The 27,670-nt window shown below is 46.2% G+C and overlaps 1 protein-coding gene across 4 annotated transcripts in view; it reads left to right on the top strand.

Moving 5' to 3' along the window:
* RNF213 (ring finger protein 213) overlaps nt 1–27,670 on the top strand; it is a 112,172-nt gene that overhangs the window by 53,697 nt on the left and 30,805 nt on the right. For all 4 annotated transcript variants that reach the window (XR_012328630.1, XM_033846798.2, XM_033846799.2 and 1 more), the window contains 21 exons: nt 175–324; nt 2,841–3,430; nt 4,264–4,426; nt 5,569–5,786; nt 6,732–6,872; nt 6,994–7,161; nt 8,121–9,276; nt 9,965–10,158; nt 10,377–10,529; nt 11,155–14,760; nt 16,334–16,470; nt 16,884–16,979; nt 17,875–17,993; nt 19,298–19,417; nt 19,929–20,071; nt 20,620–20,755; nt 21,024–21,162; nt 23,586–23,777; nt 24,537–24,682; nt 25,717–25,871; nt 27,291–27,497. Coding sequence is in view for 3 of the 4 variants with exons in the window: in XM_033846798.2 (XP_033702689.1) it covers nt 175–324; nt 2,841–3,430; nt 4,264–4,426; nt 5,569–5,786; nt 6,732–6,872; nt 6,994–7,161; nt 8,121–9,276; nt 9,965–10,158; nt 10,377–10,529; nt 11,155–14,760; nt 16,334–16,470; nt 16,884–16,979; nt 17,875–17,993; nt 19,298–19,417; nt 19,929–20,071; nt 20,620–20,755; nt 21,024–21,162; nt 23,586–23,777; nt 24,537–24,682; nt 25,717–25,871; nt 27,291–27,497 (8,129 nt within the window). In the remaining variant the exon portion in view is untranslated. The remainder of the gene's footprint in view (nt 1–174; nt 325–2,840; nt 3,431–4,263; nt 4,427–5,568; nt 5,787–6,731; nt 6,873–6,993; nt 7,162–8,120; nt 9,277–9,964; nt 10,159–10,376; nt 10,530–11,154; nt 14,761–16,333; nt 16,471–16,883; nt 16,980–17,874; nt 17,994–19,297; nt 19,418–19,928; nt 20,072–20,619; nt 20,756–21,023; nt 21,163–23,585; nt 23,778–24,536; nt 24,683–25,716; nt 25,872–27,290; nt 27,498–27,670) is intronic.

Genomic DNA, 27,670 nt, shown 5'->3' with positions numbered 1-27,670 from the left:
GTTTTTATTCCATGCTGCTGACACGGGGACATCTTGGAGTGGCCCTGCACGCAGCCCCCTGCGTCACCCTCCACATAGCTCAGCACGTGGGGCATGTTCATGTGGGTGGAAGAAATGTCTTGCTACAAGCGAATGTTTGTGTGTTCTACTGGTTTCCTTTTCTTTTTTTTTCAGGGAGTACAAGTCTTCCAGCCCATGAGAAAAGACACGCTATGAAGGAAGTGCTGAGTCTCAGAAAGAATGAACTAGTCACTCTAAAGAATGAGAAAACATATGTTGACTCTCTCCTGAAGTTGTATGGGAGGGTAAAAGACCTGATTAAAGGTGATATTCTTAAGCATTAAAATAAACAAAATTGAGGGGTCCCCAGGGGAGAATGGTCAAAAGAGAATATGATAAAAATGTATCACAGTAGCAGCCTTTTATCTTGGACGGGAGCCTTTTTTAAATGTGTTAATTTTTAACAAAGTTAAAATTTTTTTGGCGATTACTGCCATATCTCTAAATAGCATGCTTAAATATCTCCTTGATTTTTCAGGTTTAAGCATTATCCATGTTAAATGTTAAATCTCCTTATTTTTCCAATTTCTGCCTTACACACATAACCTTTCCAACCTCCCTTTCCTCCAATTTTATCATAATTTTAATTAGATCAGTCCTCAGGGTTTAAATAGTCACGACTGTGTAAATGCACTGTTCATACCTGAGCCATGAAACATACCATGATTCTCTTCCATTTCTTGTGCAAACTGTTTTCTCTAGATTTAAAATTCTTGTCTTGTCCTATGCTTTGTTTTCAATGTATTTGTTTTTAAATTCAATCCCAGACTCTTTACCAACCATTTGAATTTCCTCACAAGGCAATCAGTTTGACTTTTCAGAAGGACTCTCCCCAGACTGGAGGGATGCAGTCCTAGGGATGTCCTGCTTCTGTCCTCGGCTGGATCTGTGTCCTGGGTCCCATGGCTCCCTGCTTTCACTCCTGTGTTTTAGTGAAACACACCCTCTGGTCCCTCCTGAGAAGGGGGCACAGGAGTCGTTGCCTGTCTGAAAATGTCTGCCCGTACATGAGATCTGTTGTTTGGTGCAGAGGTACAGACTGGAAACGTTTTCCTTCAGGATTTGGGATTTGTGGCTCCATGGTCTCTGCAGGGTCGCTGTTGAGAGTCAGATGTGATTCTTATCCTTCGTGGATGACATATTTTCTCTCTCAGGAAGCTCTTGATATCTTTTTGTCCCCCTTATTCTGAAATTTCCTAATGATGTGCCTTGGAATGGGTCTGTTTCCCATCTGTTGTACTGGGCATAATTAAGTGGGTCTTTCTAATCTGGAAATCCAAGTCCTTGAGTTCTGGGGAAACTTCTTGTGTTAGTTAAGTGGTTACTTTTTCTCTTGCTGGAATTCACAGTTGGATGTGTGATCTCCTGGAATGGTCATCTGACTTCCATACATTTTCTCTCCTATTTTCCATCTCTTTGTGTTTTGTTCTGCTTTCTGAGCAGTTTCCTTAATTTGACCTTTTAACGTTTCCAGTAAATTTTTAAATTTCTCTTCTTATGTATTTAATTTATAAGAACTCTTTTTTTCCTCTGAGTGATCCTTTTTCTCTGCTATCCTGTTCTTGTTCATGGTTGCAGTATCATATCTTTCTGAGATTATTGATATTTTTGATTTAGAGGTTTTCTTTTTCTTTATCTTGAATAGTTTCCTATTTCCTCCGAGTTGCTTTTATCTCTTGGTATGTTTTAATATCTATTTTTCATGTTAAAGACTTTCCCCATCTGTCTAGAAATGCTTGTTTATCTGTTTATATTAAGAGAGGTGCCTAACATGCTAATGGAGGATTCTGAGGGTGGCGTGGCTAGGCTTTGAAATAGCCTGTATCTTTAGCTCCTCTCTCTTGGGCTGCTTAGATTGCCAGTCTCTTGCTTGGAAGGTATAGGCCCCGCTGCCAGGTTTCTGGGAGTCAAGAGAGAAATGAGGTCTGGAGGATTCTCAGCATCCAATATGCACATCTAGTCTTACTGCCTTCCTTCTCCCTGTATCCTCTGTTCTCCTTTCTTCTTAAATTTAATGGTACGTACCGTCTGTTAGCTTCCTGACAAAGCATACGTGCCTGGAAATGCCTTTATTCTGCCATATACCTGAGACCCCCAATCCAGAGAGCCCTCCGTGTTATCCTGTCTAAAATATAAACCGCCCATTGCTTGCCAGGGTGGAGGAGGTGCCATCAACCTGCCGTATGGAACGGGTGGGGATGAAAATGAGGCTATTTGATGACTTCTTAAGCAGACTTTCAGCCCAGTCCTCCTTATTTTATCACCACCTCCCAAATTTCAGTTACCTGTGCAGCCAGTGTCTGTGCATTGGGGGAAGTCTGTGACACCAGACACGTGGCAGACTCAGGTTTCCCCACCATGGGCTAGGACCCCACGTTCTGAGGCTTAAGACGTCATTTACCCCCTAGCACATCTGCTTTTCAAGTTCCAAAATTTTGTTGCTGTGATCTCCTTTTCTGTCCTTCCCAGCCCTGTTGCTTTACGGCTTTTGAACAACAATCTCTTTTCTATCATTGGAACAGAATATGGGGAGGGAGTGGAAGCATGTGCAGATGTCAGACTGTCATCTTCTCCCAGAAGTTGCAAAGCTTTCTTTGTCATGAAAATTGACGAGCTAGGTGAGGGTGGAGACTTAGGGATTCTTACTGAGAACAATGCCAGCAAGTGTGTTCACTTGCATTTCCTTAAGAGCAGCGAGGGGAGTAAAAACTGGGAAAGTAAAATGAAATGATATCATGAATAGAGGTTTCACTTTTGACATTCTCTTATGGTTTCAAAAGTGGATTTTGGAGAGATTGCTGAAAGACATTCGGAAGACCTCAGCGGGAAAAGATTAAACCAAGTCGTGATGGTGAACTTGTCAGCCACCTCCCTCGACTCAACGTGGACAACGCATTACAACCTGAGCCCTGCAGTCCAAGAAATGGCCAGAAATGCAGACTTGCTGAAGGACAGCCACGTCTTCCAGGTCTTCTGGACAGAAGCCGCCCAGGAGCTGAGTGAGCCAGAGGAGGAGCTGGAAAGGAAACTATTCCACCCTGAAGAGATGTATCAATGTTTATATGGCCCTTGTTTCAAAAGGTTTACGAAACTGTATCAGGATCTGAAGTCAGGGGAAGTCACCTTTGGGGAAATCGATGACATCTTCAAAAACTTTGTGAATAAATACAGCGACCTAACTAAAGACCTCCAGACCATGTGTGCTCTGTACCCCAGTGACCAAAAAGATTGGATCAAGGAGCGAGTCCGGCAGATCGAGGAATACCATCACCTGCATCAGGCTGTCGACTCAGCCAAGGTCATCTTGAAGGTCAAAGAGAATTTGGCCCTGACCGGCGACTTTGGTGTTCTCCACATCTTACTAAGCTTTGTAAGTTATTTACTGGGGACTACTGGGGGTGGGGGTGGCGGGGATGCCGCTCTCGAGCTCTTAAAAACTGGGCAAGATGATTCCGCAGCTTCCTTCAACGTTATTTGTATTTTATTCGATGCCTGCATATGCCAAGGGCTTCGTTCTTACCTTTGTTTACCAACAGTGCGACTGTTTTGGCTAGTGAGGGTTTCCTTGGATCGGCAGGAGGATCGTGAATTTAGGAAAAGGCAATGATCCTCTTTTAGTCATCAGGTATTTGTAAAGAGTCACCTGAGCTCTTTAGGTTCTAAAAGCCATTTGTTTTGTCAGCTCTGCACATCTAGTGCTTACCTGGGAGCGGCACGTGGTACATTATCTGTTACAGTTAAGAAGTGAGTCTTCTGCTTTCTGATTTTTTTAGGTGAGCATTTATAAGGTATATGGTGACCTATATTATTGTATAGACAGGTATGATGGGGAATGGCACATGTAAGCTTGAAGCCCAGCAGCGTGTTTTTGAGTAGGTCACTGTCCTGGTCCTTCTATTCTTTACCTAGAAAATAGAAAAAATTACAAGGTGCACCTGGCAGGGTTCTTGTGTAGGTTTGCTTAGCAGAATGCCAGGTGCGGAGGAACTGTAGTTACTATGGATCGAGGCGGGACAGAAGAGCGGCTACAGTGTCCAATCTGGGATAAGAGCTTTATGCACCTGCCAATCCTGGAAGCTTGGTGGGAAGGACTGTTGGGACGGTCAACATTGTTGTTTTGGGGGGTCCAGGAGCCAGTTCCAGTGCACATACAACCTTCTCTTGCAGACTCTCTTTGACAACTTGCTTTGATGACTTTTTTAGACTGTCTTGGACAACTTTCGCCATGAAAAACTGGACCGGATCAACCAGCAGCTTATCCGTGCCAAAAAGCTGCTGCAGGACGTCAATGAGACCCGGTGTCAGTGTCTGAAGGAGCTGTCCCGGAGGAAGGAGTTCATCAGCTGGGTCCGGGAGGCTCTCGGAGGTACAGTCCATCACTGTGGTGGCCGGAAGTCTGGGGCATGTTTAGATGGTTCATAGGGTGGTCTTGCTAAACGTGTGGGCAGCCCCTCCCCTTGATCATGTTCTGAGTAAAGGACCATGAGATGCCATCTGCATTTTTTAAATTAAAACATTTTAATTGAAATGTATTTGCCAGGTAGCATTGTGTAAAGTTAGGGTGTGTGGCACATTGATTTGCTACATTTATATCTTGTAATATGATTGCCGTTGTAACAATAATTAGCCCCACTGTCACGCCCTGTAATTCTCCTTTCATCTTAGTGATTGTAATAATTAAGTCTAGTCTCTTAGCAAGTTTTCGTCTGTATTCTTTGGTAAATGTGCAGGGTGTGCCTCGTTGATTGTAGGTAGCATTTATTTCAGGACAGTATAGCTCATTTTCTGGTGTAAAAACTATTTCCTTGGCTACTTTTTTTCCCTCTCACTCTGGATGCTTGCTGTGAACAGCAAGGGATCATTTTCTTTAAAATTGTGTCCCTTTAGCTTTTTCCTCCAGTTGATTTTTACTAGAAGCCAAGGCGAACTTGTCTTGGCTTAATCACCTCTTCCTGTCGTTGTGCAAGGGCTTGGCAGTCTTTTTAACTCTGTGGCTTTGGTGACTTTAGCAGAATTAATTCATGGACGGGAGATGGAGCCAGGGAAGAGGGAAGGTGGACAGCCCTGGTGTGCAGGGACAGGGGAGGGGCCGCCTGCTCAGCTCATCACAGACTCGCTGCTTTCAGCTATGGGCTCCTCGGGCCACAGTGATGCACAGATTTTGATTAGTGAGCAGCCATTTTTTATAGATAACTGTCAACATGTTACTGTTTTTTTTGTAACGAAATGGCAATATTGTGTGATTATATGAAGTAAGGTACACAAAAGCCCCATGCAATGCCTGGACATTGATGCTGTTCAGTAAGGTCAGGTATTGGTCAGCAGTATCAACATAAATGGCAAGAAAGAAAAAAAATGCCCCAGGTTCTTATCGAAAGCAAAAAGTGGATAAAGCCCCTAAAAATCCACTGAGTATCCATTTATAGCTTCAGTAAGGACCATTGTCGCGGATTTGAGGCTCATGTCATCACGGGGTAGCCCTGCACTCACCTGCCTCTCCCTCCCCAGGCATCACTGAGCTGAAGGTGTTCGTGGACTTGGCCTCCATCTCTGCGGGGGAGAATGACATCGACGTGGATCGGGTGGCTTGCTTCCACGATGCTGTGCAGGGCTTTGCACCCCTGCTGTATGAGCTGGACACGAGTGCGGGTTTCGATGAATTCATGCAACACCTGAAAGAGCTGTGGAAGGCTCTGGATAATGACCACCACCTGCCCCAAAAACTGGTGAGTCTTATTTCTGGCTCCAAAATAGATAAGTGTAATAAAACATCGCTTAGAAACACTAGGGGCAGGACTGCAAACTATTGCACTCTCACGTGGCAGGTTTTTAATGCAGTCATTTAAAAGGATGTTTAAAAACAGTTTCTTCCTATATGGAAATGCTTTCTCTGTCTTATTATGTTAGAAAATTGGATACAAAACTGCATGTAAATTAGAGTGATTTCTACTATGCGAAAAGAATGGGAAAAATAGACTGAAATATGTTAAAATGTTACCAGTGGTTTTCTCTTAATGGTGGTAATTGTTACTTAATTCTCTATACTTTTTGGTATTTTCCATACTTTCCGCAATTGGTACAGATTCAGTTTTAATCAGAAAAAATAAACATTTCACTGTAAGTTAAACCATCTGCACAGGGCCCAAGCAGGCCCATAGTATTGGGTTGGCCAAAAAGTTCATTCAGGTTTTTCTGTAAGATGTTCGGAAAAACCCGAACGAACTGTTTGGCCAACCCAGTACATAGCTTGTGTAACAGGGTGGCTGGAGCGCCACAGGGGATGGGGGAGGAAAAGAGGAATGGAAGGAGCAGCAGAGCTCACAGCCTTGTTATAGCCAGCATTATCCCCAGCTGGGGGCCCGGCAGAACGCTGCCTTCTCACAGAGAGCTGGGTTCATGCCTGTCCCTCCCCATCCATGCATCCAGGGCACCGGGTGAGAACACAGGGGAGCAGCCCATTGCAGCAACACCTCCTGACAAGTGTCCCAAGAGGGAGAGCCAAAGCCCGTGGCAGTGGTGGGCAGCGGGTGAGGGAGGCCCCCCCTGTGGGTGATGGCACGCTGAGCCAGAGAAGGGGAGGAGGAGTTTGCCCCTGGAAGGCAGAGGTGGAGAGAGTGGCAGGAAGAAGATCACCTGTAAGCTGCGGCCCATTTTCTCTCCTGTCCCAACAGTGTGACTCTGCCCGGAACCTGGAGTGGCTGAAGACAGTGAAGGAGAGTCACGGGTCTGTGGAGCTCTCATCCCTGTCCCTGGCGACAGCAATCAACAGCAGAGGCATCTATGTGATCAAGGCTCCCGCGGATGGCCAAAAGGTGAGCATTCACATCCCAGGCACAGCTGCAGGTGGCTCTTACAGGTTGCTGTCCTCAGGGGCGGGGGTGGGGGGGGTCTCTGCCTCTCAAAAATGACCTCTGATTGTGTACTGTTCCACAGATTTCCCCAGACACAGTTCTACACTTAATCCTTCCTGAGGGCCACGGAGGCCACGAGGAGGTGCGAGACTACTCTTTAGAAGAGCTGAAGGAGCTTTTGAACAAATTGATGCTGATGTCTGGCAAGAAAGATCACAACAATGTTGAAGTCGTAGAGGTATTTTCTGAGGTAAGGGTTTGTATCTATGTTGGAGCAGGTATCCTATTCCCATCTGTTTGGGCTGAGGACTCTCACCGCTGAGGTGCCTGGGAAAGTCAGAAGAGTTTGAGTTTGTATTTATTTGTTTATTTTTAAATTTTATTTATTTTATTTATTTATTTTTGGCTGTGTTGGGTCTTCGTTGCTGCACGCAGGCTTTCTCTAGTTGCGGTGAGCGGGGGCAACTCTTCGTTGAGGTGCGCGGGCTTCTCATTGCGGTGGCTTCTCTTGTTACAGAGCACAGGCTCTAGGCGCACGGGCTTCAGTAGTTCTGGCTCACAGGCTCTAGAACGCAGGCTTAGTAGTTGTGGTGCACGGGCTTAGTTGCTCCGCGGCATGTGGGATCTTCCCGGACCAGGGCTCGAACCCATGCCCCCTGCACTGGCAGGCAGATTCTTAACCACTGCGCCACCAGGGAAGCCCTGAGCTTGTATTTAATTCATAGGAATCACTCTGCTCTTAAACCCATGGAGAGTGGAGCCAGTGGGTCTGCAGAATGCATGTATTCAGAAATCATGACCCAAAGAGATGTTGATTTACTCTGTAAATCAGCAAGCATCCCCAAGTACTTAACGATGTACATGGACATCCTTCATCAACATCCGAAGTAATCGTGATGAGAAAGGCATGTCGATTTATGTCATGGTCTCTCCTTTTGATTATGAGTTTTGTCCTTAAAGTTCATTTGTATTTTATAAATGGTTTCCTTTATCTTTACAACGTATCGCTTCCTAAAGAAGAGACTGTGGAAATGAGGAAGGAAGGCCTTCTGTGATCAGTCTCATGCTCGATATCACACAGTGAACCATGGAGAAAACACGAACCCCAGCCCTTCAAATTATCAATCTGTTTGTGTTATTCTAGACTGTTGTGTCCTTCTCTCTGCGGTCAGCTCTGTGACGTCTGCCTCCTGCTTCCATTTGCAACAGGTGTTTTGCAACGTGCAGAGGCTTGTCCAGTCCTTTATAAACCTGTACTCTGCCGGAAATATGCTGTTCAGGACCTGGACGGCCGAGGTGTACTGCTCCCCCCGGAAGGGTGCCTCCATCCGGATGGACTTCGGTCTGCAGCTCGTGCGCCAGCTCGTGGAGAGCGGGCCAGTCGCTGAGCTGCTCGAGACCCTCTGCCGGCAGATGGAGGACTTCCTGGACCAGTGGGAGAGATTCGTGGCAGAGAAGCGAGCTGAGCACTTTTACCTCAACTACTATACTGCCGAGCAGCTGGTTTACCTGGGCTCGGAACTCAGGAAGCAGGTGCCCAGCAGTGCCGCCCTCACCATGCTCTCCTTCATCAAAGGCAACTGCACCCCAAGGGATGTCTCGGAGGCCTGCCGGGGGCCCGATGGCAGGGCCATCACACACCAGGAGAGTACAGTGGTTGAAGAATTGCCACTGTTGCTCTTCTCTGAGTCCAGACTGGTGGACAAGCTGAGGGTCATCATGAAGCACTCGATGACGTGCATGAGTGTCTTCCTGCCTCACTGCCTGGACCTGGAGGCCCTTGGCCACTGTCTGGCTCGCCTGGCGAGGATGGCTGGGCCCCCTGTGCAGCGGGAGCTCCCCAGAGGCCTGCAGGACGGCCAGCCGAATCTCGTCGTCTGTGGCCACTCTGAGGTGCTGCCAGCCGCCCTGGCCATCTACATGCAGACCCCGAACCAGCCCCTGCCCACCTACGACGAGGTGCTGCTCTGCACCCCAGAGACCACGTTCGAGGAGGTGGCGCTGCTCCTGCGTCGCTGCCTGACCCCGGGCTCCCAGGGACTCAGGGTCTACAGCCTGCTGTACGCAGACCAGCTGAGCTACGAGGTGGCCTGCCGGGCGGAGGAGCTCTTCCTGAGGCTGTGCATGCAGCGCCACCAGGAGCACTACCGGCTCGTGATGGTCTGTGACCATGAGCGAGAGCACTGCTACCTCCCCTCAGCCTTCAGCCAGCACAAGGTTCTCATCACCCCCCAGGCGCCCCTCAAGGACATCCAGGCCTACCTGGCTCACCACTTCCGGGTCCCGGAACAGACCCCGTCAGCCGCTGCCACGTTCCGGGACCGCATGTGTGTTGGGATCGTGGCCTCGGAGAGAGCGGGTGTCGGTAATGATGGCTGCTGGGTCCCTAAGTCCCAGGGACCACCTGATGGCCCTTCCCTGTCCAATGGGGTGGGGGGTGAGCTCAGATGAGCCCTTTTGCAGGTGGGGAAACTGAGTCTCCAGAGGATTGACTCATCTGAAGTTGTAAATCGTGACCCATACTGGAGCGGGACACCGTTTCTCACATGGTTTCCAGCTTGGCTGAGCCATCTTCCCCCTTTAAACTAGCATCTCTGCAGTTTCCTCTTTTTTTTTTTTTTTTTTTTTTAAGTCCGTTGGCTACTTTGGGGTTGATGTGGGTCCTGAGCGGGCTGAGGTATAATTACCCCATCTTGAGAAGAAACGGATGCCTCTGCCTTCAGTCACCATCATGATTTTCATTCTGTTGACTGTATCCCTTTAACATTACTACCTTCCTTCCAGTGAAAATTGCTCCCCGCCCCCGGGAGCGAACTCTGCTGTTTCTGTCCTTATGCTCAGACTGCCATCCTTAGTCCCAGGAAGCAGCAAGGATGGTGGGTGGGTAACAGCAAGGAAATCTGAGGGTTCGAACGTGCGTCCTTTAACCTGATGTTAGGTTGCATCGGTTTTGAATTTTGTACAAAGAGAAACGATTTGTAGTGACTCTTTCTGGTCATTCTCACTCTTGATCCGTAGCCCTGGCGCCTAATTTTTGTATGTTCACGTCACAGGAAGGTCTCTCTTTGTGAAGAGGTTGCACGGCCAACTGAAAATGAAGTTTAATGGAGAAAAAGTGCCTCTAAAAATTATTCGATTGATCAACCCTCAGGTGGATGAGAATGAAGTCCTGGGCTCCCTCCTGCCTTTCCTGGACGCCCGGTATCAGAGGAGACCCATTGTATTCCACTTTGACGTGACCTCTTCAGTAAGTGCCCGCAGGTTCTAGCTGAGTGGCCGTGCTGGGAAAGACACAGCTCCCACATCCTGCCTTGCCCCCTTCCCAGTATAAAGACTTGCTTCTTCGTACATGTATTGATACTCAGTATCATCGTTATCAAAGAGCTGAATAAGAGGGTCCTTAGGGTTGGGAGGATTGGTGTCTTTTGTGTACGTATTTACAGACCCACGTCATTCTGTCTTTAGGTGCAGACTGGAATTTGGGTGTTTCTTTTCAAACTCCTCATTCTCCAGTACTTAATGGATGTAAATGGGAAGATGTGGCTTCGGAACCCATGCCACTTATATATCGTTGAAATCCTGGAAGGGAGTTCGCTGCCACAGAGGCCTTTGAAGCTGGTGTGTATCAGGGCACTTTCATGTTACTGTTGGGGTGGGGGCTTCGATACGTTTTTGTGATTCCCCACTTTTGCCTTAGCAAAGTAGCTGAGTGCAATGTTAGTAAAGACAGATCTTTAAACTTATTTTTAAGTAATGCCTGGAATAAAAAGATTCTTTTATTAATTAGCAGTATCTTAGATTTGTTCTCATCGGGATGGATGCTGTATGTCTGGGTTAAATGCCGGTGGTGCTGGGAATGCAGAAAACTCATTTGCTAGGAGGAGCACCATCTTTCTTAATGGTAGCTGACAGGGAAAGGAGACTTTCATCATCTCAGTTTCTTAACAAAAGGGAGTTTTATGCGGACATACACACACACGTGCACGCGTATGTACTTGATGGAGAGATTTAGTTCCAAGAGGTTGGGTAGAAAAGGGCTTTGTGATCGACAGTGCAGCTCATATGATGCCTGAATGTGCAAAAGGTAACACCCCATGCAAAGAGGAATCTACAGAAATCCCTTCATGGAAAGTGATTTTTCGTAAAGGTCCATGCAGTCTAGACCATGTGGAGGATTAAAACACAAAAGCATTTTTTAGGCAATTCAGCCATAACTCATTTCATTTGTGTCTCTTCTTTCCAGAGTACACTTGTCCCCCAGTTCAATTTTCTAGACATCTTCCCCAAAGTCACGTGCAGGCCTCCCAAAGAAGTGATCAGCATGGAGCTGGATCCTCAGTGGAGCTATGAAGAGCCAGGAATGGACCAGAGAGCGTTCTGCAGTGAAACATTCCAGAGACCTTACCAATATCTAAGGCGGTTCCATCAGAAAGAAAACCTAGACACATTTCAGTACCAAAAAGGCTCTGTTGAGGGCAGCCCCGGTGAATGCATCCAACATCTCCTGATTTACTGTGGGGTGATAAACCCATCCTGGTCAGAGCTTCGGAACTTTGCTCGGTTCTTGAACTACCAGCTCCGAGATTGTGAGGCTTCTCTCTTCTGCGATCCCAGCTTTGTTGGAGACACTCTGGTGGGTTTCAAGAACTTTGTGGTCACCTTCATGATCTTCATGGCACGAGATTTTGCCACGCCTACACTTCACACATCCGACCAAAGCCCAGGGAAGTACACAGTCACCATGGACGGGGTCAAGGAAAAAGATCTTGCCCCTTTTACTCTCCGGAAGAGGTGGGAGTCAGAGCCCCACCCGTACGTGTTCTTCAACAGTGACCACACATCCATGACGTTCATAGGCTTCCATTTCCAGCCCAATCAGAACGGCGGTGTTGACGCCATTGACCGCTTGAGTGGGGAAGTAATCAAGAAGGATGTTATGACAGTGCAACTGTATGAGGGCCTGTTACTTCAGAGGGTGCCCTTCAATGTGGACTTCGACCAGCTGCCCCGACATGAGAAACTTGAAAAGCTGTGCCTGGCCTTGGGGATCCAGTGGCCCATCGACCCTGATGAAACATACGAGCTTACAACGGACAATATGCTTAAGATCCTTGCCATCGAGATGCGTTTCCGGTGTGGCATCCCTGTCATCATCATGGGAGAAACCGGCTGTGGGAAAACAAGACTCATTAAATTCCTCAGTGACCTGCGGCGTGGGGGTGCTGACGCTGACACCATGAAGTTGGTCAAGGTTCACGGAGGAACAGTTGCCGACATGATCTACTCCAAGGTCAGGGAGGCCGAAGCACTCGCCTGCTTCAATAAGGACCAATTTCAGCTAGACACCATCTTGTTCTTTGATGAAGCCAACACCACAGAGGCCATAAGCTGCATCAAAGAGGTCCTGTGTGACCACACAGTGGGTGGCAAGCCCCTGGTTAAGAATTCTGGCTTGCATATCATAGCAGCCTGCAACCCTTACCGGAAGCACACCCAGGAGATGATCTGCCGTCTGGAGTCAGCTGGATTGGGATACAGGGTTAGTGCAGAAGAGACGACGGACAGGCTTGGCTCCATCCCCCTGAGGCAGCTGGTGTACCGCGTTCACGCTCTGCCGCCGAGCCTGATCCCCCTGGTGTGGGACTTCGGACAGTTGAATGACTCAGCAGAAAAGCTCTACATCCAGCAGATTGTCCAGAGACTAGTGAACTCCATCGTGATGGTGCAGAGCAAGACTCGTGTGATCACCGAAGTGCTTTCTGCCTCTCAGGGTTTCATGAGGAAAAGACAAAATGAATGCAGTTTTGTCAGCCTCAGGGATGTGGAACGCTGTGTGAAAGTTTTCAAATGGTTTTACGACCACAGTGAGATGCTCTTGTCTAAGCTGGATTCCTTTCTCTGCGAGTCTGATGTCATCCAAAATGACTTTGAGAGAGATCCCATCCTCTGGTCCTTGGTGCTGGCCATCGGGGTATGTTACCACGCCTCTTTAGAGAAGAAGGAATCTTATCGGAAAGCCATTTGCAGGTTCTTTCCAGAACCATATAATGATAGCAAGATTATCCTGCATGAGATAACACAAACCCAGGATCTTTTTCTGAATGACGTATCTCTGAGGAAAACCATCGCTAAGAACTTGGCTTTGAAGGAGAATGTCTTCATGATGGTTATCTGCATCGAGCTCAAGATTCCTCTCTTCCTGGTGGGCAAGCCCGGCAGCTCCAAATCTCTCGCCAAGACCATCGTGGCAGATGCCATGCAAGGCCAGGCTGCGCACTCGGACCTATTCCGGAGCCTGAAGCAGGTCCATCTGGTGTCGTTCCAGTGTAGCCCTCATTCCACCCCACAGGGCATTATAGGCACCTTCAAGCAGTGTGCCCGCTTCCAGCAGGGGAAAGACCTGGAGCAGTACGTCTCCGTGGTGGTGTTAGATGAGGTTGGACTGGCAGAAGACTCGCCCAAAATGCCCCTGAAGGCTCTGCACCCACTGCTGGAAGATGGATGCATTGAAGACGATCCCGCCCCCCACAAAAAAGTTGGCTTCATAGGCATTTCCAACTGGGCCCTGGACCCCGCCAAGATGAACCGGGGTATTTTTGTGTCACGTGGCAGCCCCAATAAGAGAGAGCTCATTGAGAGCGCCAGGGGAATTTGCTCTTCAGAGCCCCTCGTCCAAGAAAGAATCCGAGGATACTTTGCATCCTTTGCCAAAGCCTATGAAACAGTATGTAAGAGGCAAGACAAGGAGTTCTTTGGGCTTCGTGACTACTACAGCCTCATCAAAATGGTGTTTGCCGCGGCAAAAGCCTCTAATAAAGAGCCTTCCCCTCAAGACATCGCACAAGCTGTCCTTCGGAACTTCAGTGGCAAAGACGACATCCACGCCCTGGATATTTTTTCATCCAATTTACCTGAGGCAAAGTGCACAGAAGAAATCAGCACCATGCATTTGATCCAGCAGAACATATACGGTGATCTTCAGAAGGCATCTGGCAGAGAGCTGGACGACTCCGAATCCCGCTACCTGCTCGTGCTGACCAGAAACTATGTGGCCCTGCAGATCCTGCAGCAGGCGTTCTTCAGTGCAGACCAGCCAGAGATTATTTTTGGATCCAGTTTTCCCAAGGACCAAGAGTACACCCAGATCTGCAGAAATATCAACCGAGTGAAGATATGCATGGAAACCGGCAAGATGGTGGTGCTGCTCAATCTACAGAACCTCTATGAGAGCCTCTATGATGCGCTCAATCAGTACTACGTCTACCTCGGTGGCCAGAAGTACGTGGACCTCGGTCTGGGGACCCATCGGGTCAAATGTCGGGTTCACCCAGACTTCCGCTTGATAGTCATCGAGGAGAAAGATGTCGTCTACAAACATTTTCCCATCCCCCTCATTAACCGGCTAGAGAAGCACTATCTGGACATCAACACTGTTTTGGAGAAATGGCAGAAGAATATCGTGGAAGAGCTTAAGGTCTGGGTGGAGAAGTTCATAGACGTGAAAGCAGAGCAGTTTCTAGCCAGACCCAAGTACAGCCCTTCCGATGTCTTCATGGGCTACCACTCAGACACGTGTGCCTCTGTGGTGCTCCAGGTCATAGAGCGGCTGGGGCACAAGGTCTTGACGGATGAGCTTTACCAGGAGGTATCTGAGCAGGCCAAACTGGTGCTGCTGGATTGTGCCACACCTGATGCTGTAGTTCGGCTGAACGCTTCCTCACTAGGCCTGTTCACCGCACAGTCCCTGTCGCAAGCATACTATTACAGGCAGCAGCATAACTCCTTTGCAGACTTCTTCCAGGCTCACCTTTGCACGATGGATGCGGGGCGCCGTGCCGTCTTCACAGAGGTGATTATCTTTCTATATTTTACCCTTTTTCTCTTTTACCTCAGGGTCCTTGACTTGCTAGCATCAAGAATTCAAGATTCTTTGCAAGTCAGTGTATAGGAACCGTAAATGAATGTGTTGAGACTTTTGGTTCCTCTCCTTGGCAAGTGCAAGGAGACCTATATATTTATACATGTTAGTTTAACCAAGTTTCGAGTGCCCATTTTTCTGCAGTGCTGTGCACAGTGTTCACTTCAACAAATGAGGTTCGAGTACACTGGGGATATAAAGATGAATTAACACAGGGCTTGGCCTTGGTCTACATACAGTGTAAGGTGGAAGGACACTCATGAACGGGTACTGTTGATATCTTATGACAGTGCTATCCACAGAGGCAAAGAGGAGCAACACAGATCAGGATACGAGGTCGCGTGAACCCATCTTTAATAAGAGATGACCGTCAAGCTAATTGTAAAGTATGGTTGGGAAGGTATTATAGGCAGAGGACCTTATTTGAGCAAGGATGTCAAGGTTTAAAACAACACAGTCTGTGCAGGAAACCAGGAGTTAAAGGCTGATGAAGCTTAAAGTTCAAGGCTGCGAGTGCTGAGAGATGGGGATGAGATATAACTGGAGAGACTTCATGGAGGGTCTTGTCAGTAGCACCAAGGAGCTTTGTCTTCCTTGTATAGAGGGGAGTGATGGAGAAATGTGTGTGGAGAGAGGAAGGAAAAAAGTCCGATAAAAGACTCACAGAAAAGATAGACCAGTAGGGAGGCTGCAGTACCAGTTCAGTCAAAGTAGAGGATGGATGGGTGGAATTGAGACATAGTAGGGATGCAGATTGGCAGAGGTAATGATTGATTCCTTATAGGGGCTCTGGGAGATGGAGGAGGCTAGACATGGCTCCCTGGATTCTTCCTTGGATGACCAAAAGTTTGGTTAATCACAATCTAGGTATGAGCAGCAAGTTTGGCAGAGGCAGTGGTGAATTCCATTTGGGATGGGCTTTGATGTTCCTGTAACATCTAGGTAGACTATCATGCAGTTGGATATAGGAATAGGAAACTCAGTGGTAAGGCCAGCCTGGAGATAACGATTCAGGACCTAGGATATCAGCATGCCCTTAAGGAGTGTATTTGTCGCACTGTGCGGTGTGATCCAGTGGCAGGGGAGAATTGCTAACAGCTGTGGGAAGGGACATGAATGGCCAACTCGATCTGAAAGTATGAAGTAAGATTGCAAAGGAGAAATGGCATTTGTTCTGAGCCCTAAGGTATCATCAGAACTGTCAGTAGGATCCAAAGTAGGAAAAGACACTGGAGTCTAGGAAGAAGACTTGAAGGCCTCTTAGGGACAGGGTGACTCTTCTCTCCAATACGTTTGATCCTGTAGGTTCTGTTTACCTCAGCACTGCCTCGTTTTGGAAAACTCCACTGGGTTTGTATTCTTTTCTGTCTGTGTACCAACTGCACACTGAGGAGCCCATGGAAGATATTTGCTGAACATCCTCATGTTTCTGGGATCTAAACCTAGCGGACGTGCAACCCTTTCTTGCATTCCAGCGAATTATTTGCATTTCTTGCCTTTGCAGATCACAACGTTCTCCAGACTGCTAACCAGTCATGACTGTGAACTTTTAGAATCAGAAGTAATGGACAGGGCTCTGAAACTCACCATCCTGTCACTGCAGCACTTTGACACCGAGTACTCCTTCCTCAGGGAAGTTCGGTGAGGGTCTCTGCCTTCCCCTCCCGTTCCTTTCCCTCCTCAGGATCCATCACTTTGTATTTCATATGTATGGCTATGGTAAACACTGGTGTTCTCACCACTTTTGGTTAGTGAACCTTGAGGACATGTGACTCTGAAAAGGATGTTGTTAAATTCTCCAGGTGTCCTTCTCATCTCTGTTATCCTCTGCAAAAACAGCCCTCTCTGAATCCAGCATCCTTATGCCTCATTGGGAGGCATTTATTGGGGCTTTTTTCTTTCACCGCTGGATTGTCTACCCACCTTACTTGCAGAGGAAAATCCCACCTGAATAGTTTTTCTATATACCCCTTCTATTTCCCATCACTTTGGAGAATATTATCACCAATTTTTAGGACAGAAAACTCACTTGGATAATTTCCTTTTTCTTTCAGAAACTGCTTAGCTCACAAAGCCAGTTATAAAATCCTCATTATTCAAACAGATTTTGAAGATGGAATTCACAGTGCTCAGCTCATCGCTTCAGCAAAGTATGTTTTTATTATTTTTCTCGGAAACTGCGTAGGAAACTCCAAATTTATTCAGGAACTCCTAAAGAATTTCTTCCCTGAAAACTGTATAGTATCAGAATGAACATTAAAAATAAGAATAAAAATTATTCTCCCTTTTTATTCCTCTAAATGTGGACTAGAGAAACAAAGAGAGAAAAGGCTCATAACAACACAAAAATAGCCAAATGCAACAAGTGTAAATAACAGAATATTAGCAGGATATAAAAGAGTATCCTTGGAACATATGTTAGCAGACATAATTTGGTCATTATTCATTTTAAACTACATGATATGAAGTTATTGCAAGTTTAAGGGCCATAATGGTATTTAAATGCTTTCAGTTGTATTTGTTGGGCAGCTTTATATTGTTTGTAGGGGAAATTTGATACTTTTAGAATTAACTACGTTCCCTTATTACTTGATGTTTAAGTAAAAGTAATTTCTGGACCTTCTAAAGCATTGGAAACCATATTTCATATCTTGGTTGTCTTTGGCCATTGGTTGTCTGTTCACAGAACTCTGTTTCTTGAAATGGAAAGGTCCGCCAGCCTTACCTTAGTAGCATCAGAGCAAGCCCATCAAGGGTTGTAAGATAGGGTTCCTGACCAATAAAAAAAAAAATGCCATGTCAAAGCAGAGGGATGCAAGAATGGGGGAAAGAGATGAGCCTACTTAGAGAGGTCTTGCTCCCATTCTCTTGTAAGAGAGGATAGCAAGCTTGAGGGTATGAAATCTATTTAAAGCTAAAAAAAATGTGAGATGGAACTTGACCGCTCCGAGGACACCCTTCAGGCATTTTACAACGTCCATTTTGTTTATTTTCTTGGGTTTTGTTTTGATTTATTTTGTCTTTGCTTGTTTGTTTTTAAAATAGGTATTCTGCTATAAATGAAATCAACAAGATACAAGGAAATAAGGACTACGTCTTAGTCTATTTCATCACAAAACTGTCCCGGATGGGAAGTGGAACGTCCTTTGTAGGATCCCATGGAGGTAGGACCAAAATATTAGTGAATATGTTTGTTTAATGATGTTTAAGTTGTTTCTAATTTGGTCCTATGATGTACAAAGTCTGACATTGGAACATTAATATTAATCTCAACAATATTTTTTTCATTGAGATTTCTTACTGCTGATTAATGCAAAAAACACTCATCTTTGGACTGGCTGTTCCAACATATAGCACTTCTTTCATCACTTGTCGATAAACACTTGATTAATCTCTGGTTCCTCACCTTTTACTATATGGATAATGCAGAGAGAGAGTTCCAGCTAACAGTGTTACGAATGCATGGATACTTTATGCCTGCTTCTGGGGTGGGGAAATGCTATCTTAAATCTCTCTCTCTCTCTCTTTTTTCCTGAGGAATTAGCCACCAAATATTTATCACACAGGCACACCTCGTTTAAGTGCACTTTGCTTTATTACACTTGACGGATACTGCGTTTTTTACAAATTGAAGGTTTGTGCCAAGTCTATCGGTGCCATTTTTCTGAAAGCATTTGCTCACTTCATGTCTCTGTGTCATATTTTGGCAATTCTCGCAATATTTCAAACATTTTCATTATCATATGTTCTATGGTGACGTGGGATCAGTGACCTTTGATGTTACTATTACGACTAGCTGAGGGCTCAATGAGGGTTAGCATTTTTTAGCAATGCAGTATTTTTTTGGTTGTTTTGTTTTTGTGTGTGCTATACAGTATTTTTTAATTAAGGCATGTACATTGTTTTTTGAGACATAATGCTATTGCACACTTAATAAAATACAGTATAATGTAAACATAACTTTTATAGGCACTGGGAAACCAAAAAAATTGTGTGATTCAGTTTATTGTAATATTTGTTTTTTCGTGATGGTCTGGACCTGATCCCAAAGTATCTCCAAGGAATCCCCTGTATGAGAAAATTAGTATTCTAGAAATAGGCAAATAACAGTTTACTTTAATAATTTCATAGTTAATGGGGGGCAAAGCTTGCCGTTGTCTCACACCCCTCTACTAATTATGATACAGCAAGTTTAATAACAAATTTATAAAAGAATCACAAGCCTTCTTCAAACATTTTTTACAAAGTAGTCATCTCAGTTCTTAAAACTGAATTTTATGCTAAAGTTGCTAACAGCTGTAGCATGACATCTATATGGTTCCTGTGTATATTGAAGGAATTAGACTTCAGGATACAAAATGTTCATTCCGCACTGCGTTGAAACATAGGGTTGGTAGTGTATCCCTGCTTATGACTGACAGGAAGAAACCAGAGGAGACAGGGAAGCTTCTGGGGCTTGTTTTCCCAGGGCTGTGGCAGTCTGTACACATCGACGACCTCCGGAGATCCACAGTGATGGTTTCGGACGTGACTAAATTGCAGGATGTGGCCATCAGCCAGCTGTTTAAACCAGAAGATCAGCCTGAGTGTGAGTGTGGAGGAAAGGTCCTCGGGGAGACAGGATGGTGGGAGTGGCTGCAGGGAGGTGTGTGCGGCGCTGCGAGGATGGGACCTTAGGCTACCATTCCCTTGGGTCCAACACCTGCCCCTCGGCAAGAGCTCGGGACATGTTTGCTGAACTGAGTGATGATGAATCGAGGGCACTGTCTACTGCTTTCCAAGGCCAGGAGAAGACAGTATTTCCACAGGAAAGGTAGGTCTTTGCAGGTGCCTGTGGAACATGTCAGATTCTGTCTGCCCTGCCTCCCGGATCAGCCATCCGAGCCCAGGACGGAGGTTCGGGTTGCACTGATGGACCACATCCAGTGGGCGAACAGAGGCTGATCTGCATGACTGACGGCCTGTCCTTTGGGGACCCTCCCCCGAGCTGTTGCCAGGGAAATCCCAGTGGTTAGAGCCCCAGCACGCCACGTAGAGGCTGTTGCCAGCGCTCCCCTTCCACCTCTGAACAGTAACTCCATTGTTTTGCTTCTATGCAGTGGAGGTGGAACACGGGGCCCAAGACGATGGTGAGGAGGTGATGGAAACTGAGGTGGCCACATCAGGGGAAGTGGCAGAGGTGGAAATGGAGACAGAAAGTTCTGAGGCAATGGACAGCCCGACCTCTGGACCAGGAAGTGATGTGAGTTCTTGCTCTTTCTAGTCCTCTGAGCCTCCGTGCTGTTGGGCTTCCCTTCCTTAGACTTGTCTGAGGAGTGGACTCAGCTGTCCAGGGCTTAGCCCAACACTCCTCCCCCTGCCACTGCAAGTGCAGGTGAATTACCAGTACCAGATCTGACCTTGGCTTTTCCTGGTGTCCCCTGGTCAGTTTTGCTCTGATCCTTGACCACTGACGGGGTCCCCAGGCACACGGGATCATGTTACAGTGGTTTCCTTTTTTTCACTTTTTATGGCTGTACCACGTGGGTTGTAGGATGTTAGTTCCCTGACTAGGGATTGAACCCAGGCCCACAGCAGTGAAAGTGCCGGAGCCTTAACCACCGGACCGCCAGGGAATTCCCTCACAGTGGTTCTAAGGGGAACTTGGCAAGGGCACGTGGCGGGAGCTTGGGCAGGAGGAACACTGTGCCCCCTGCACATAGGTGCTTAGACCTTGTCTCCCATGTGTCGCCTGGCTTCTCCTGACTTGTAAGTGACAGAAACGGAAGGTTTGATTGTCTCTGTCGACAGACGCAGATCCTGGACACCACCAGGCTGCTGGGAAGCTGTATCCAGGGCGCCGTGGGCATGCTCAGAGACCAGAACGAGGCTTGTCAGCGCAGCATGCGGAGGGTGTCCATTCTCCTCAGCCTCCTAGACGAAGATGGCAAGTACAGAGGCGTGGGGCCCCTCTTGCCTGCACCCCAGCCTGGGCTCCTTCTTTGGACCATGAATCATCCCCCCGCTGCCGCTTTCTGTGGCTCCCAGAAGCAGCTGGCCCCCTGGGAATCTAAGTGCACCTCCGGGATTTCTGTAGACCTGGCCTGCCCAAAGGAAACGGGCTTACCCTCCTGCTGGGGCAGGTCAGGGATGCAGAGCCTACCACTCGGTGCCCGGGGATGTGCTGAGTGCCCATCTGCTCTGCTTTTCCATAGCCGCTTTCTTACGGGTCACCAAGATGCGCCTCTCTGTCCTTTTAAAGAAGCAAGAAGAGAACTACCTCTACAATGTGAAAGACTGGGTGGTGAGGGAAGCCTCCAATCAGGACGCTCTGCAGGAAGCCGGCACGTTCAGGTACTGCCGTGAAGGGAAACCAGGGCTGGCTGGGGGGTGGATGCATGGCTCTTCCAGCCGAGGAGACGCTTCTTTCCAAACCTCTGAGAAATTCAGAGCTGTCAATATTTTTTCCCCAGAGCACAAGATGGTCTGGGCGGCAGTTACATGGGGTTTGCCAGACTCTTTTCTCTACTTTTGTGTGAGTTTAAATTTTTTCATAACACAAAACAAAACAAAACAACCCAGAACATCTGTTCTTGTTGGATGTAAACTTGTACCAGCATGACCATTACCATAGAAATGGGTGCCTTTTTAGGTTAGTAAATTAAGGGAGGGAAGCGAAGTTGTTTTCCCAGGCCTCCTGCGTGAAGTTATTTGATTACTACGAAAATAAGACCCAGAGTATTCATTTGTTGTCCCTGGTCCTTTTTCTGCAAAACTTGACATTGTTTTCAAGACTAGCCCGTGACAACCTTTGTGGCTGAGGCAGGGGGCATTTGCTCTGGATTCCAAATGGAAGATTCCACCCGCCCCTGTCGGCAGGGTCGTCTTAGACCTGTGACTTCACCACCCTGGCCCTCAGTTTCTTCATCTCTGAGAGAAAGGTTAACTCATCCGGAGGCTTGGATTCAGCAGGGGTGTGTCGCCTTCATGCCATTGGCAGGGGGGACACGTGGGAACATCCAGGGTTAAATGGACCATGTGAGCTTATTGATGCTGGGTTTGTGACTGTAGGGTTTTTCTGCTTCTGTGTTTTTCTGTAGTTAGCCTTCATTTCTTTCCTAATTGTACCTTCTGAAGGAACTTTATAAGATTAGATTTGGACCTAGAATTATTTTCATTTCCCTTGGTTCCTCTGTATGGATTTTACTAAATGCTTGTTTTTACATAAATGCTTCTTAAAATCTGTATTTTCAATGTACCCTTGACACCACCCCTTCACTTACTGCACTTCCCACATTTGCCAGTGTTCAAAGGGTGTTCATAGTGGCAAGGGTGGCGCCACTTGTCACTGCTCTGCTGTTTGCTCTGCGTCAGGACTGGCCTCCTTGCACTCAGGGGCCGCCATGGGATCCGACCAGCATCTGAGTCCAGGTGGAGCTCTGGGGCCTACTGGCCCGTTCTCACAAGGGTTTGGAAGCTAACTGCTCACCCTCCATGTGTTTTGGATTTCAGTCATTTGCCCTCTTGGCATTAAATAATCCAAATTGGGATAGTCTTTACACAGTCAGCCCTCCATATCCTCAGGTTCCAAATTCACAGACTCAACCAACTGCGGGCCGAAAATATTCGGGAAAAAAAAAAATCCGGAAAGTTCCAAAAAGCAAAACTTGAATTTGCCACATGCTGGCAACTATCTGCATAGCATTTACCTTGTATTTACAACAGTTTACGTAGTGTTGACTTTGTATTAGGTGTTATAAGTAATCTAAGGATGATTTAAAGTGTAAAGGAGGATGTACGTAGGTTATATGCAAATACTGCACCATTTTATATAAGGGACTTGAGCATCCTCAGATTTTGTATCTGTCAGGGTCCTGGAACCAACCCCTTATGGGTATGGAGGGATGACTGTACTAGGGTTTTTCCAGCACCCAAAGTCTGCATATGTGACCAGGTACAGCTTCCCCCATTTCTCCCTGCAGCCAGCTTTTACCTTTCACTCTCACAGTTTTCTGCACATTTCTGGTTCAATATTTTTAAAAAGTATTTCTTTTTCTTTTCAAAATGGAACATGCATTTTTCTCCCCAATATTAATTACCTAGTAGTAGATTTCTTTGGCCTTACCATAAGAATTTTTAAATGACTTAAGTTTATTTTTATAAAATAAAATATATTTTATTACTAAATATAATTGTACATGTATGAGTTAATATAAGCAGTCAAGTTTATATATATGTGTATATACGTATATATAAATATTCAGATCTAATGTACAAAACCATCAACAATAAAAACTAAGTTCTAGATAAAGATATGCTTTCTTGTTTAACGTACCTGGAATGAATTTACTTTGGTCTCTTTATTATATTCTATTCCCAACTGATTTTTTTTTTTCTTAAAATAACATTTTTTTCAAATGAATTTGGTCATTCTTTTCTTTATTTATAGAGCCTGGATGACTTGTTCTGGAAAACAGCTATATAACAAAATAAAACAAATACTACTTGGCCTTTTCAACGAACTAATTCCAGTTTATTAGAGGTAGAATTACGGACCTTTCCAATTCTGCCTCTAATCTTATTTCGATTTGTAAGTCTTTCTTCTAGTACTTAAAAATGATGTAAAAAAACATGAAAAACACAGCTACAGTGTAGGAGTAATAGAGCAGATGTTTTGTTACTACCAAGAAGGCACAAAATGTGAAAAGGATGCAGGCATCCCAGTGTGATCTGTGGTCCCTCAAACCTGAGCAGGCCTGCTTCTCTCCCAAACATAGGCAGACCATCTGGAAGCGGGTCCAGGGTGCTGTGACTCCCCTCCTGGCGAGCATGATATCTTTCATGGACAGAGATGGCAACCTCGAGCTGCTGACCAACCCACATTCTCCGTCCTGGGCAAGAGATCTTTGGATGTTTATTTTCAGTGACGTTAAGCTTCTGAACATTCCTCTTGTGGCAAATGATACAAGGTGAATAGAAGACTTTCTTTTCATGGGAAGGGAAAAAAACCCATAACATAGCAACAAACTTAATAGGCCCTCCCAGGTGTTTGATGAAATATAGTTATGGGTTTTAGAATCACATTTAAGTTGGCTGTTTCTGTAGCCTGAAGGGTCATGACATTACAGTAACAAAAGAGTTGACGCGAGTTCTGAGAAATACTTGTTTCATTCTCGGCTTTCCTCATTCCCCTGTTCTCAGAGCACCCTTTGCAGTTAAAATGGCCAGCTTCCACCTCGTCTACACTGGCGAAGCTGCACGTAGGAGAGCGTTTGTGTTGATTTTCCTGCTCCTCCTGCCAATGGCGGGAACCACAGAGCCTATCCCTAGACCCGATCTTGTGTAACTCAAGCTCAGCTGGCCTGCCAGAACCTTCCTGTTTGGATTTCAGGGGGCTTCGATTCTCTTTGCCTAGGTATAGGGTAAGGGTGGGTTCAGACACCACCAGACTGGTTCTGCCCAAGACTTCAAGCAACCTACTTAACCCCTTCCAGCTGTGGTTTGTTTTTGTTTTGTCTGTAAAACCAAGAGATAACATACGGTCATCCTTGAGTTCCTTTATAACATAAAGGTGAGCTGTTCAATAGACCGGGGAACTGTCTTTGTAGCCCACTAAGCCTCCCAGTTCTTAAGGATGGAGAGGAATTGGCATCAGGAGTGGATCTCGTCTTGTGTCTTGAGCGGCGTCTCACTAACCACATTCTTGGTCCTTGTTTGGCCGATTGCAGGTCTAAAGGGGAGATGTCCTACATCATAGTGCAGAACTACATGAACCTCTCAGAGGACACTTCCAACAGTGTCCCGTTTAGCTGGAGAATCAAGGACTATCTGGAGGAGCTGTGGGTCCACACTCAGTACATCACGGGAGATGAAGGTGAGCCCAGCGATGGTGGGAGGGGACGTGTTCTGGCAGGAGGAGACCCTGCTACCCGTCATAGGTGGTCACCCCCATTCTGAGTTCCCTGGGCAACTAAGGCACCAGGACTCAAGATGTCCCCAGCTGGGCCCTTCTCAGCAACTGCCAGTGACCAGAGTAGAGTAATACCTTTGCCCTGAGTCACAGGGCACCTTGCTCTGTTGTCACGTGCCAAGTAGTCTGGCCACAGACATTCCAGGAAAACCGGTGGTCACATAGCACTTTTGGGAAAGTCATCTTTCATACATGAAGTAATCTTTTCAAAGTTTATGTATAGTACTGCTTTTTAAAAATACAGGACAAAGATGGTTACTAGACTTGTAATCATTTCATAAGGTAGGCAGATGTCACATCACTGAAACTAACATAATATGATATATCAACTATATTTCAATTTTTTTAAAAAAAGGAAAGATTTCTTAAAAAAATACTGGTCAAAATACTTGAAGATGAACTTATTTTTCTAGGTAAGCATTCTGCCACTCTTTCTGAACAAACCTGAAGCAGTCTCTCTCCTGAAGAGAGAGTATTTCTCTTTCTCATACCATATCCTAACTGACCCTACTTTTCTATAATAGCATGTGACTTGGGGGCCAGCATCCCATCCACTAGACGGCAGATCTTTTTGATTTGAGCAGCATATGATCCCAGCCCCTGGAGGGCAACCCACTCATTCCTGGTTCGCTTGGGTCCGGGGTTCCCAAAGCACGTTATGACTTGGTAGAAATAAACTTGATCTATCCCAGGTTGTGTTCTCTTTGGGGCTGGCTAGGCTTTTATGACCGGAATGGAACATTCCTTCTGACTTTGTTTCTGTTATTCCACTGAGAAGATATCTAAAGTGTCCAGAAATGATGATAAAAAATGATGATTAAAAAGGCAGCCTTATTAGAACCATGTCCATGTCCCTGCATTCAGCGGGTAAGGGGAGTCATGGTCAACATCCTCACCCCAAGCCGTTCTCCATCTCCCCCCTCACCCACCCCCGGCAGGACTGGCAGAGAAGTTAGTGGAGCTCTTTCAGCAGACCGCACTGGGCAGGTTTCTTGCTCAGCTCACTGTAGACCAGCGGCAAGAACTTCTTCAGTGCTACCTGAAGGACTTCCTTCTCTTGACCATGAGAGTGTCCACTTGGGAAGAGTTAAACGTGAGTACTGACTAGGGGGCAGGGTGAGGCTGGTATAACGTGGACAAGATGCCAACATGGGAACTTTTCCTCAACTTCTGGAGCTGTAGTGTTTGTGGAACAGAATGTGGTCCAAGAGGACAGTGGTATGAGAAAATGCCACTGACCCCCTCAGAACTCTCGGGGCTGGATGCTTAGCCCACTGACCAGCGCCCCTAAAACATGGAGCTTTTATTAACAGGAAGAAGACCTCCGATTTCCTGTGACACCTTCTTTTTAAATGTTTAGTTTTTCTTGAAGAAACTTAGGTAAATATTTAACTGATCACAGCAAGGTAATAATAATGATATTAACTAAAATTTCAATGGAAATATTGAAGATTTCAAACTTCAGTTCCTAAAAAAGGAAACTGACAGATTTGAGGAAAACATACTTAACAGCCAACATGATTAAGGGTTAATAAAGTATTCTTAGGATACAATAAGAAAATCTCCTAATTTTTAAAAATGACTGAAAGTTAGAAATTAACTATTAACAGAATAATTATACAGATGTCCAGAAAACACTGGAAAAAGTGCTCAGCCTCACTAGTAAATCAGCAAGGCATGAACAACTTTTAGATACGATCTTTACTTGCTCTTGTGGCAAAACTGGTTTTTAAAACAGCCAGGAGGGGGCTTCCCTGGTGGCGCAGTGATTGGGAGTCTGCCTGCCGATGCAGGGGACACGGGTTCGTGTCCCGGACGGAGCGGTTGGGCCTGTGAGCCGTGGCCGCTGGGCCTGTGCGTCCGGAGCCTATGCTCCGCGGCGGGAGAGGCCACAGCAGTGAAAGGCCCACGTACCGCAAAAAAAAAATAAATAATAAATAATAATAACGTGGCTATAAAACAGCCAGGAGTTCCTCCATTGCCAGTGGCGGTGTGAACGGCGTGGTGCTTCTGGAAAACCATCTGTCGGGATGAATGAAAAACTTCACAAAATCTGAACTGGCGATTCTGTCCTGAGAACGTTGTCGGAGACGTGAACAAATATTTTATTCACGGGAATGTTCTTTGCAGTTTTATTTCTAAAAACAGAAAATTAGAAACAATGTAATTGTCTTAAAATAAGGGTTGGACAAATATTTGTACAGCCATTTGACTGGTTAAAAACGATGTCTTCGAGCATGCTCGTGATAGAGAAATGCTTGTAATGTAAAGTGGAAAAAAATCAGGAATACTCTGTGACCCTGATTTGGGGACCACAGGGAGAAGAGGTATGGATCACAAACGTCTAGAAGGGACGACACCAAAAAGTAAACGAGGGATACTAATAGTGTGCATGGTTTTTAATTTTCTTTTTTGTCATTTTTGAATAGTTCCGGTTTCCCACAAGGAAAGTGTATCTTTTTTAAAAAAAATAATTTACAAGTATATAGTAAAAGCTTGTTTCTCATCCCAGGTTCTGCAGATGGCTCTGGGGTCCTGCATCAATCAGCTGAAGGCAGGAAGGCCAGCGGAAGAGATCTCCTTACCGTCCGTGCACCTTGCCTACCAGCATTTCAGGAGCCGGCTACAGAACTTCTCCAGGATCTTGACCATCTACCCCCAAGTTCTACAGAGCCTTACAAAAGGCACCTGGAACCACAGCTGGGCCGGACATGAGCTGGTATGGCCCCTCTTAGGGACATCACGTGCCTGCAGCCAGGCTTGGCTTCCTCAGCGACTGGGCGGTTGCTCCTACTGCCGCCCTGGGAAGGGAAAGCTTATGGACCACATTCCAAATGGGAAACATCTTCATGGGGCACACATGTCAGTGTGGCTCCTCAGTTAGAACGCATC

This window comes from Tursiops truncatus, chromosome 20, assembly GCF_011762595.2.
Source record: "Tursiops truncatus isolate mTurTru1 chromosome 20, mTurTru1.mat.Y, whole genome shotgun sequence".
Classification (NCBI taxonomy): Eukaryota; Metazoa; Chordata; class Mammalia; order Artiodactyla; family Delphinidae; genus Tursiops; species Tursiops truncatus.
This window is presented reverse-complemented; position numbering and strand designations above follow the sequence as displayed.